The following is an 11,820-nucleotide window of genomic DNA, read 5'->3' as shown; positions in this document are numbered from 1 at the left end:
GCACAAAACCAAGCTTCTGCTATGGCCATTCCAGTTCCCTGACCTGAACCCTATAGAAAATGAGTGTGGTGAACTGAAGAGGAGAAGCACCATCATGGAGCTGGGAATCTGAAGGGTCTGGAGAGATTCTGGATGAAGGAATTGTCTCTGATCTCTTGTCAGGTGCTCTCTAACCTCATCAGGCATTAATTAAAGGAGAAAACTCAGAGCTGATACTATGCCAAATGGAGGTTTCAAAAAGCATTGAATAAAAGGGTGCCGTTAATTGTGTCCAATGTGTATTAGAGAAAAAAACATTTATGTCATAATGATATTTGCCCCCATTTTAAATTCTTATTCTCCAATGAAAGGTTACATTTATGTGAATTTTTTAAATAAAAGATCAAAATTATTAACAATGCAGATTTATTTTCACAGCCTTCTTTGATCATATTTACCAAGGGTGTCACTGCCAATAATTCTGATTACGACTGTATATATACTTGCCTATCGGACATAGATTATCTTTTGCTGTAATATGTGCTTAGCACTGAAGCAGAGAGGAAGCAAACTGTTCTGAAAATAGCACTGTATTATTATAGCTTTAAATGGAGTCTTATGACTGGCTGTGTAGCTATGAAATATTACCGCAATCATAAAGTATTAATGAACTGAGTCTCCAAATTATTCATGCCAACATAGGGAGGAAGTTGATCTCTTCTGTCTCTACAGACACATGAATGAGGCAGATAGTCAATCCGGTAGACGTGTCCTGTATTAATGGAAATGTTAGCTAATGTGGTGTTGTGCCTGCTAGACTGAGCAATAGTGTGAACACATTTGTGATGATGCCAATGGATCAAGTGTCTTAAATGTTATACTCCAAAAATGAGTCATTGTTACATGTGGATGTGTTTTTATTATCAGAAGTTGTTTTAAACCTGTAAAGTGTGAATATATTTAATTATACATGCGTTGGTTATTATTTCACATAGATATTAGCAAAAATGAAACCGCACTATTCTAAGAAAACACATTTTTACATATAACATTTTTAGGAGTGTCAGTATTATTTATTGTTGCAATAATTTATTTTCTGATCTTTTCAATTCAATGAAAGCAAATGCAAATCATGGATGTCAAGAAGGATTATCAAGAAAAAATAATCAATAGTAACAAATTTAATTCTATTACTCGGCGCTCTGAATATAAAGTATTACATCTGCTTTCATTGTATGGAAGAGAGCAGCAAAGACATTCTGGTAAACTTTTCCTCTGCTGATCCACAAAAGAAAGTCCTATGGGTTTTAAAATGACATGAAGGTGAGTAAATTCTTTATTCAAATTTTCTTCACGTTTTCATTTTAGGATGGACTATCTAATGGACAAAAACAATTTTTTTTTTACATTTTGCAATGCAGGTGTACAAAGCTAAAGTCTGACTGTAATTATAATTAATCTAGTCACTCTTTATTAGTTTTCTCATTTTAGTTATTAGTTTCGTTTTCTTAGCTTGGAAAAAGCAGCAAAGAGGATTAGGTCCATAATGCTGAAGCGTCATCTGTCTGACAAAAGCTAAATAAATTCTTTTAACTGGTTAACAGACATGTGAAATTGACATGGCATTTGTATTGTGCATTTTCCCTTTAAATCTGTCCACAGTGAGTGAGTTTTTTTAGCTGCCAGCTGCCGTCCTGCCAAACCTTCACGTCTACGTTCTGAAACACTTCACTTTTGAACTCTTTTCTTTTCCCTGTCATTGATTATTGTATTTGGTACTTCCTTTGTATATGACAAATCTGTGTAAACCATCACTCACATGCTGCATCAGGAGCCTTGCGATGGCGTGGAGATGTGGACACTTTAGTTGGCGAGGGTGAGGCGGTGCTGGACGAGTCGCTTCCCCCTCCATCAGCTCCTGCAGGTGGGGGACTCAGCTGTGGAACCGAAGGGGCCTTTTTCCTGCTTAGAAAATTAGCTTCAAATGCCCCCCTCCTCCTGCCTCCATCCGGTCTAGAGTCTGCAGTCCCTTCCTCCATCATATGGGCCCTTCGCTGCTGGTCTCCAGGGCTGTCTGGGGATTTGCGTGGGGCTGCAGACTGGGTTTCAGATGATCTGGACCCCCAGAGATCCATGGTAGAGTTCCTTTTGTCGGGGTCCTCAGCGTTGTTCTCTCCCGCTGATTGACGCATCTCGTCCTCCATGGATCCGCACTGTCCGTGGTTCTCCAGCAGGGCCTTGGTCAGGTTTAAGCTGTGGAAGTCTCTGTAGCTGTGGAAGCTCTCTGTGCGTCGAGCGCGGGCCAGCAAGGGGCTTTCTCGGTACGGCCGCAAGGCTCCATAGGTGGCCATCTCAGGGATGGGCTCCTGAGCCTGCAGCTGAAGACTGTAAAAATGACAAAATACAATTTTGTGTTGCTATATGATTACAAACTTAGTCTTAAAATTCATTAAGAACATTAACAAAGCATTAGTTTACCAAAATAATTATAATTTTGACATTACTTGTTTACAATATTACTTATGAATTGATATTTTTGCAGCTTTTTTTCCATACAACTTCTCATAGTGACCAAGGCCAAAAAAAACATAAAAGTAGCTTATGCATTATGTGCTGTACAATCTTAGTCATTTGAAAGCTTTCTCTGAGGAACGGACTGAAATATAGGATGTTATTCATTGATAATTTTTAGTGATTGCCATAATCATTTGTAATTTTTTAAATATGTGCCTTTAAAGATGTGAAAAACTATCAACATTTTTGGTCTCTTCTCGTAAAGAAGACTTGGAATATAGCATCAGTCATCTTGTTTAATGGCTCTTTTAACAGCTGTGGTCACTACGGAATACATTTTGTTTTGAAATTCTGTCATTAATTACTCACCCTCATGTTGTTCCAAAACCGTACACAAATTAAGACATTTTTGATGAAATCCAAGAGCTTTCTGATTCTGCATAGACAGCAATGCAACTGCCACATTCAAGACCCAGAAAGGTAGTAATGACATCGTTAAAAGTTAATGTGACGACAGTGGTTCAACCGTAAATTTTTGAAGCTACAAGAATACATTTTGTGCACAAAAAATGACTTTATTCAACAATTTCTTCTCTTCCGTGTCAGATTTCGATGCATGTTCACGACAGTACCACAACGCATGCCTGAGCATTCCTCTGCTTGCAAACACACGCATACGTCGTGGTACTGCCCGTGAATGCAAGTCTGACACGGAAGAGAAAATATTGTTGAATAAAGTCATTATTTTAGTTTTCTTTTAGCACAAAAAGTATCCTCATAGCTTCATAAATTTACGGTTGAACCACTGATGTCACATGGACTATTTTAACAGTGTCCTTAGTTACTACCTTTCTGTGGTAGTTCCCTTGCTGTCTATGCAGGGTCAGAAAGCTCTCGGATTTCATCAAAAAACATCTTAATTTGTGTTCCGAAGATGAACGAAGGTCTTACAGGTTAGGAACGACATGAGGGTGGGTAATTAATGACAGAATTTTCATTTTTGAGTGAACTAGCCTTTTAAGGTCTGTTCATATCGATATAAAACGTGCCCTTTTATACCATTCATACATACTGAATTTTATCATTGTTTGATTTTGAATACCAGAATGACAGCAAATTCAGGATCTAAACAAGTAGAAGTTCATCTAGCTTCCACATCACTGCACTACAATATTTCAAACTCTTTTCATGAGAAGAGTTTTTCCACTGAGTTTTGTTTAAAAATCCAGACTTGTGAGTAAGCTTTTAGACTGTGGTACCTGGAGCAGGACTCTCGCAGCCGGCTGTGCTGCAGCACGGAGGGGGCGGGGCTGATGTTGGGCGTGGCACAGCGAGATGTGCTCAAATCACATTGGTCAAGCAGCTTCAGCAACTCCTCCTCAGTTGGACCTCCCACCTCTGCAGACAGGTAACATCATTTCACAACTTTATCAAACAGACAATTTATTTCCCTTATTTTGTCCACAGTAATAATCAGACCTGGTTCCCGCTTGGCTTTGTCATCACTCTTGTTGACCGTGTCCATGGCGGTGGTGAGGTCCCACATCTGAATGCTCCCATTTGCATGGCCAGTGAAGAGGTAACGGCGGGGTCTGGAGCCCATGCGGCTCGAGCCTTCACACTCTCGCACTGTAAAACACGTGATGGTGGTGCCATCTACAGCCTGCACCTCACAGATCCTGAAATACAGGTATAAAAATAAATCAATGTAAAATATCTTCTTTTATGTTCCACAGACCAAAGTCATACAGGTTTGGAATGATATGAGGGTGAGTAAATAATGACAGAATTTTCATTTTTTGTGTGGATTATCTGTCTCTTTAAGTCACCAAGGTATTTTTAATAGTACTCTAAATACCCATGAATAGCAACACTAAATCATGAGATATTTATTTAGTATATTATGCAGTGTGCACCTCGTTCAAGAGTTAAACGCTTCTCAAAATGTACCTTTTTCCCGTAGAGGAGAGACGAACAAAGAGTTTGTTAGTAATAGGAATGACTTTCTGAATGAACACCTGTTGGTCATCTCTCTCTCCAAATGGACCTGAATGGAAACAGCAGATGAAGTGATATTTTACTGACTATATTAGGACAATAGCAGCTTTTCAGTTCTAATTGTACCGATATAGTGGAAAGCTACAAGCAAGTCTCTCACCAATGTCATTGCCGGAGGAATAGCTGCTGTGGCTCTCTGTCTCCTCCAGTGAGATGATCTTAAAGGAGGCCAGCGGAGTAGATCCTGGCTGAGTGGAGATCATGCCTCTGAAGCGCGTCACCGTCCATGTACGTACATGATTATTGTCAGCACACACTTCAACAAAAACAGGTCGAAATTACAGACCACCACCATTTTGCGTTATATCGTCCTATATCCGAGTAGTTTTTACCTGAAACTAAGTGCTTTTCAGAAAGCATAATCTTAGTGACGGGGCTGCGGTGGACAGTGAAGGTCTGGAAGAGCTGTGGACCAGATCCAACGGTCTCTGGATGCTGCACAATGACACGCACGGCCCCTGAGCTGGTTCCATAGGCTATCTCAATCCAGTTCCCACTCACACCTGCAAACACAGTGACTGACCAGACTAACCACTTCATTCATCTTGGTAAGACTAGTTAACCATCTTTGGACGTACTGGTTTTAGGAGTCAGGTAGACACTGAGGGCCGTGATGGCATCGTTCGATGGGTCGTGGTACAGCTCGGTCACCAACAAGTCATTGTCCTTCATTCTCAGCGGAAACTTCTGCATGTCTGAGAGTGAAGAGAATATGGTTAGGTCTTTTCTTTATCATCTTCTCATTTAACATATTACGTGCGCATATTAGAGGTATTTCAAATGTTATAGTGGTGACATTTTCAACGTAAAATGGGTTTAATGCATTTAAAATGTACGTTTAAATATAAAAACTCACAAATTAAGTTCATACACACTACTGTTCAAAATATGTAATGTTTTTGAATGGAGTAAAAACAGTAATATTGTTAGTAATTATAATTCAATTTCTATTTTAATATATTTTAAAACATAATGTATTCCTGTGATGGCAAAGCTGAATTTTCAGCACCCATTACTTCAGTCTTCATTGTCACATGATCCATCAGAAATCATTCTAATATGCTGATTTGGAGCTCATGAAACATTTATTGTTAATATAATTTATTATTATTACATTTATTATTACTATTACAAGACATTATTGTTACATTATATTTACATTTATTATTATTATTAACTGTTAACTGTGAAAACAGTTGTGCTGCATAATAGTTTTATGGAAAACAATGATACATTGTTTTCAGGATTCTTTGATTAATAGAAAGGTCAAAAAACAGCTTTCATTTTAAATGTAAATATTTGTAACACTCTAAATGTCTTTACTGATCATTTTAATGCATCATCCTCACTACGTATTCATTTATTTAACAAAAATTGTACTGACCCCAAACCTTTGAATGGAAGTGTATATATGAATAAAAATTATACCTAATAAGTAGGGATTTCCTTACATTAAAATCTCACAAAAAATTAGGATTTAAACTTCAAACACATGTGGATCACTGCACTGCATTAGGATGATGATGAAATGCATATGACTTTTTAACCTGTTTACTATGTAAAATTAATTACATTGATGTCTTTATGCAATTGTAATTAAATTTTCAACACTGATTCTGGTACTGCCAGTTGCACATCTCATTAACCACTGACGTCATATAAAAATGAATTCAATGCAATCCAGGAGAAGATAAGCAGCTTACCAATATAGTAAATGGAGCCGTTGTTACAGCCCAGCAAGAGGAAGGAGCCAGCAGTGTCGCAGCTCGTGATGGGCACTACATCCTGCACCTGTACAAGTGATGTATTGCAAATGAAGTAGTCAAATATGAACCCTGATAATATGTCAGAATGTAGTATAAAATTGAAATTGCTTTACCTGCCAGTGCTGGGTGACAGCGTTCCACACTCCTACCTTCCCCGTGTGACTGGTGGCGACCAGCTGACTCCCAATGAAGAACAGAGAGTCAACTGGTACTCCAAGACTGAACACACCTTTACAAAGACAAAGAAACATTATCTTTAAATCGACACACATGAGTGACTGCGCATTTCATTTTTGTTCTGTCCTTCTACCTATTTCACTTCCACTCCCTCCATCCTGGATACTCCACAATATAATGCTGCTCTCTGATGATGCTGCCACCATCTTGTCTTTATCTCCATGTGGGCCGCCTACAACTTTTGCATTGAGGGCCACCCGCTCGATGGCCCAGTTCAGGTAAGGGCTGGAAAACACCTGCTGCCAGCCGGATGATTCCTTTATCCTAAAGAACAATCCCAGTCTGGTGAGTATAACCCTTATTATTTTAAATTTCAAAGTCATGTGGTCTGTAGCTTTACCTGTAGCAAATGACAAAATGTGCATAAGCAGCTACAATCCAGTTATGATGGCCAGCGACAATCAGCACCTTCCTAGGGTCCACTGGTGATCCTATTGTAATATAAAAAAAAAATCTAAAACAATACCTCAGTATGTTGATACACAAGTAGGCTGAAATGTTGACGGTAGCCATTGACTTCTGTAGTATGAAAAAAAAAGTAAATGGTTACGGTCAACTGTTTGGTTACCCACATTCTTCAAAATATATTTTTTTCGTGTGTTCAAATAAAGAAAGAAACTCATATGGGTTTGGAACAACTTGAGGATGATAAACAGATTTTCAATGACAGAATTTTCATTTTTGTGTGAACTATCCCTTTAAAAATCTAAATTAGTATTATAAACTGTCTGTTTGGTTAAAATACAATCATGACTCATCAAAGAAAGTAATTAGCATAAAAGCATTTACTTCAGTGAACCTTGTAATATTGTAGCAGAATTTTAATGAATATATCATTAAAAACAAGTAATAATGTTTCAAGTTTATGCAAAAACATAAACAAAACAAAAAACATAGTAATAATATGATAATACAACAACAAGCTCATTTTATGTTTTTTTTTGGTTTGTTTTTTTCATGTTATTTGGGGGGGGGGTTTATCTACTGGCTGTTGCCTGTTATTAGTAGCCACTGTCACTTTCTTTTGGTACCATTACAACAAATCCTATGCAAACACATATTTCAATGTTTTTTTTCCCTGTTCTGTCAATTTTTATACAATTATTATCCAAATTCTCTGCAATGCTGGCTAAGTACATTTTGCCCTGTGATATATAAATGCACCAAAATGCAATAAAATGGTTAAAAGGAAGGCCTGTCCATTAACTTGTTTTCTCCATCTCTTTCATCATTCTTCTCACATGACTTCGCTGGGCACAGAGGATATAAAAGGCCTTTTAAGATGACCTCACCCTGCCTACTGCACTACTGCTTGTAAGGGGAATACTTTGTCTTCATGGCAACCCACCCCCCTCCCCTCCGCATGCCCATACCAGAATGAGCACATGCTGTTCTCCAGGTTGCATTGAGACAGCTACAGCCAGCCCAGTTCTAATGTTCTCTGTACTCTCTACTGCTGCATCTAATACAGCTTTCAAAATCCACAATACATTAATGAAAGTATTACATAACATGGTTTATTAACACTGTTAACACAAACCAAGAACATATGAGATCATATTTATAGTCAGTGGCAATTGTCGGGGTTTTTTTCTTGTTTAATCTTGTTTCAAGTATTTTAGTTTTGGTAGTTTTTTACTAACTACTTTTCCCCCCACAACATCTTTAAACATCTCAGTTTCAGTGTAACCCCAGTGGTCACTGCACGATTTTTACTCACCCAGTCTTTGAGGTCCATCTGCCCGAGATGGTCCAGGGAGGGAAGACTGAGGGCAAGAACGAGGGTAACCCCCCTCTGCGCCACTGGGGCCTGAGCACTCCTCTGGACCTGCAACAGCTGCACCCTGCCCTCCGGCACTACTCCGCGCTGGGAGAGCTGAAGGACAAAAATACCAGCCTCATCCTGATGTGTTATATTTAGCACAGAGGATGAAAAGGTGACTGTTTTTTCTCTATCTTCCACAGATCTACTCTCAACCTACCTGGTGGAGGAAGGTAGCCATGAAACAACACACTTCCACATGACGATCGCTCCAGTTCTTCACAAAGCAGTAAGCGTCGGACTAACCATATCAGTGACAAATAGAAATGCAAGGTGAGAATTATACATGCATAAATTAGGTTCTGCACCTAATTCAGTCAAATGTATTTTTCTATTACATACCTAAGGGTGTAATACCATAGAACTCGGCTTCATGTCGCAAGATACTTATGTTAACCCCCCTATCAGAGAAAGCATGAATATTACACACATTAAACTATATATTTTTGGGATTTGTAATGGATAACAAATAAGCATATGTTATGTCTCACCTCAAGTCCAATTCTTTAGTTCGAAGAAAGTTTAAAATGGGTGCAAATGCTGTTGGGTCTCTGTCAATAAATATCTTATAGAAAAAAAAAGATCTCTTTCAGAGCTGGATACATTTCTAATTTGTTTGCTTCTGGAAAATTTTTTAATTATTTTTTAACAAAGAACCTACAAAACATGGTTATTCGGTATTCATTAAGTTTTTATTTTTTTGATATGTTTTCATTTATAAACACAATTAGGTAAAACTACTTTTCAGGATTTCTACTCACAGCTCCAGTTTCATCCCGTAGTGATGATATTCTTCCACTAAGTAAACTGGACACAAAACACATGGCCAGAGAAGAATGGATAGAGGTTTAGCAAATATGCATACAAAGAGGATCATTCTGGAAGATCTATAAAGTGTTTATATTATGACAAGTCACATTTTCCCTTTAAAGGGGTCATACGATGCGATTTAAATTTTTCCTTTCTCTTTGGAGTGTTACAAGCTCTTGGTGCATAAAGAAGATCTGTAAAGTTGCAAAGACTAAAGTCTCAAATCCAAAGAGATATTCTTTATAAAAGTTAAGAGTCAACCACACCTACCTAAAACGGCTCGTTCTAACACGCCCCCACATGTCTACGTCACGATGTGGGAAGATTTCAAAAGGGTCTCGCTGCAGCCTTGCACTTGCACTCTCAGACACTTGCGCTTCCACTAGCGACGTCACTTGCAGTCTTTTATTTTTATTTTGTTCTATTTTTTATTCCTTTTTTGTTTGAATCTCTCAACATTTTACAACAGTAGCCAGGTGGTGAAGACAAGAAAAAAGAAACTAAATTACGAAGTCACTTGCAATCGCCACTTGCACTCTCCGCTACCTGCGGCGTCACATGCAATCGGACACAAATCGTGCGTGTTGCCAATGGAGACAAGACGCTGTGGTGGTGATTAAACGATTAAAACTAATTTAGTACTATAACATACAGGGTCCTGCAAGAAAAAGACAAGACCCGCAAATCCGTGGCCACAGAACAGCAGAATATGAACGCAATGCACAAAGTCTCTCATTAAGCATTTTCCTCCTGTAGAAAAACGTAAACACTTAACATGGCGCGCCTTTCTTTTTTTTTTCTTGTTTAATCTTGTTTCAAGTATTTTAGTTTTGGTAGTTTTTTACTAACTACTTTTCCCCCCACAACATCTTTAAACATCTCAGTTTCAGTGTAACCCCAGTGGTCACTGCACGATTTTTACTCACCCAGTCTTTGAGGTCCATCTGCCCCAGATGGTCCAGGGAGGGAAGACTGAGGGCAAGAACGAGGGTAACCCCCCTCTGCGCCACTGGGGCCTGAGCACTCCTCTGGACCTGCAACAGCTGCACCCTGCCCTCCGGCACTACTCCGCGCTGGGAGAGCTGAAGGACAAAAATACCAGCCTCATCCTGATGTGTTATATTTAGCACAGAGGATGAAAAGGTGACTGTTTTTTCTCTATCTTCCACAGATCTACTCTCAACCTACCTGGTGGAGGAAGGTAGCCATGAAACAACACACTTCCACATGACGATCGCTCCAGTTCTTCACAAAGCAGTAAGCGTCGGACTAACCATATCAGTGACAAATAGAAATGCAAGGTGAGAATTATACATGCATAAATTAGGTGCTGCACCTAATTCAGTCAAATGTATTTTTCTATTACATACCTAAGGGTGTAATACCATAGAACTCGGCTTCATGTCGCAAGATACTTATGTTAACCCCCCTATCAGAGAAAGCATGAATATTACACACATTACACTATATATTTTTGGGATTTGTAATGATAAGCATATAAGCATATGTTATGTCTCACCTCAAGTCCAATTCTTTAGTTCGAAGAAAGTTTAAAATGGGTGCAAATGTCTCTGTCAATTTGTTTGCTTCTGGAAAAATTTTTAATTATTTTTTAACAAAGAACCTACAAAACATGGTTATTCGGTATTCATTAAGTTTTTATTTTTTTGATATGTTTTCATTTATAAACACAATTAGGTAAAACTACTTTTCAGGATTTCTACTCACAGCTCCAGTTTCATCCCGTAGTGATGATATTCTTCCACTAAGTAAACTGGACACAAAACACATGGCCAGAGAAGAATGGATAGAGGTTTAGCAAATATGCATACAAAGAGGATCATTCTGGAAGATCTATAAAGTGTTTATATTATGACAAGTCACATTTTCCCTTTAAAGGGGTCATACGATGCGATTTAAATTTTTCCTTTCTCTTTGGAGTGTTACAAGCTCTTGGTGCATAAAGAAGATCTGTAAAGTTGCAAAGACTAAAGTCTCAAATCCAAAGAGATATTCTTTATAAAAGTTAAGAGTCAACCACACCTACCTAAAACGGCTCGTTCTAACACGCCCCCACATGTCTACGTCACGATGTGGGAAGATTTCAAAAGGGTCTCGCTGCAGCCTTGCACTTGCACTCTCAGACACTTGCGCTTCCACTAGCGACGTCACTTGCAGTCTTTTATTTTTATTTTGTTCTATTTTTTATTCCTTTTTTGTTTGAATCTCTCAACATTTTACAACAGTAGCCAGGTGGTGAAGACAAGAAAAAAGAAACTAAATTACGAAGTCACTTGCAATCGCCACTTGCACTCTCCGCTACCTGCGGCGTCACATGCAATCGGACACAAATCGTGCGTGTTGCCAATGGAGACAAGACGCTGTGGTGGTGATTAAACGATTAAAACTAATTTAGTACTATAACATACAGGGTCCTGCAAGAAAAAGACAAGACCCGCAAATCCGTGGCCACAGAACAGCAGAATATGAACGCAATGCACAAAGTCTCTCATTAAGCATTTTCCTCCTGTAGAAAAACGTAAACACTTAACATGGCGCGCCTTTCTCAAGTCCAGCGGCCGCCGCTCACTCTAGCCCGCTGTGTGTGACGCTGTGTTTCGTTGTGAAAGCGAA

General features: G+C 38.7%; 1 protein-coding gene across 2 annotated transcripts in view; it reads right to left on the bottom strand.

Moving 5' to 3' along the window:
* Nucleotides 1-1,742: 1,742 nt before the first annotated feature.
* Nucleotides 1,743-11,820, bottom strand: part of LOC107590917 (BTB/POZ domain-containing protein KCTD3-like) — a 13,921-nt gene continuing 3,843 nt past the window's right edge. The window contains exons 3-18 of one of the 2 annotated variants that reach the window (XM_016279872.1): nt 10,915-10,960; nt 8,868-8,941; nt 8,719-8,777; nt 8,537-8,617; nt 8,275-8,430; nt 6,895-6,985; nt 6,628-6,818; nt 6,431-6,546; nt 6,255-6,342; nt 5,130-5,246; nt 4,884-5,054; nt 4,652-4,807; nt 4,444-4,540; nt 3,973-4,172; nt 3,753-3,891; nt 1,743-2,364 (exon numbers count right to left, since the gene is read on the bottom strand). In XM_016279872.1, the coding sequence (XP_016135358.1) occupies nt 1,791-2,364; nt 3,753-3,891; nt 3,973-4,172; nt 4,444-4,540; nt 4,652-4,807; nt 4,884-5,054; nt 5,130-5,246; nt 6,255-6,342; nt 6,431-6,546; nt 6,628-6,818; nt 6,895-6,985; nt 8,275-8,430; nt 8,537-8,617; nt 8,719-8,777; nt 8,868-8,941; nt 10,915-10,960 (2,356 nt within the window). In that variant the 3' untranslated portion in view covers nt 1,743-1,790. Of the gene's footprint in view, nt 2,365-3,752; nt 3,892-3,972; nt 4,173-4,443; nt 4,541-4,651; nt 4,808-4,883; nt 5,055-5,129; nt 5,247-6,254; nt 6,343-6,430; nt 6,547-6,627; nt 6,819-6,894; nt 6,986-8,274; nt 8,431-8,536; nt 8,618-8,718; nt 8,778-8,867; nt 8,942-9,137; nt 9,184-10,914; nt 10,961-11,820 lie in introns of both variants that reach the window. The other variant, XM_016279873.1, reaches the window with a different exon arrangement.

The sequence above is a fragment of the Sinocyclocheilus grahami genome, unplaced genomic scaffold, assembly GCF_001515645.1.
Source record: "Sinocyclocheilus grahami isolate Dianchi unplaced genomic scaffold, SAMN03320097.WGS_v1.1 scaffold134.1, whole genome shotgun sequence".
Taxonomy (NCBI): domain Eukaryota; kingdom Metazoa; phylum Chordata; class Actinopteri; order Cypriniformes; family Cyprinidae; genus Sinocyclocheilus; species Sinocyclocheilus grahami.
The sequence above is the reverse complement of the archived record's forward strand: the minus strand, read 5'-3'. Positions and strand labels throughout refer to the sequence as shown.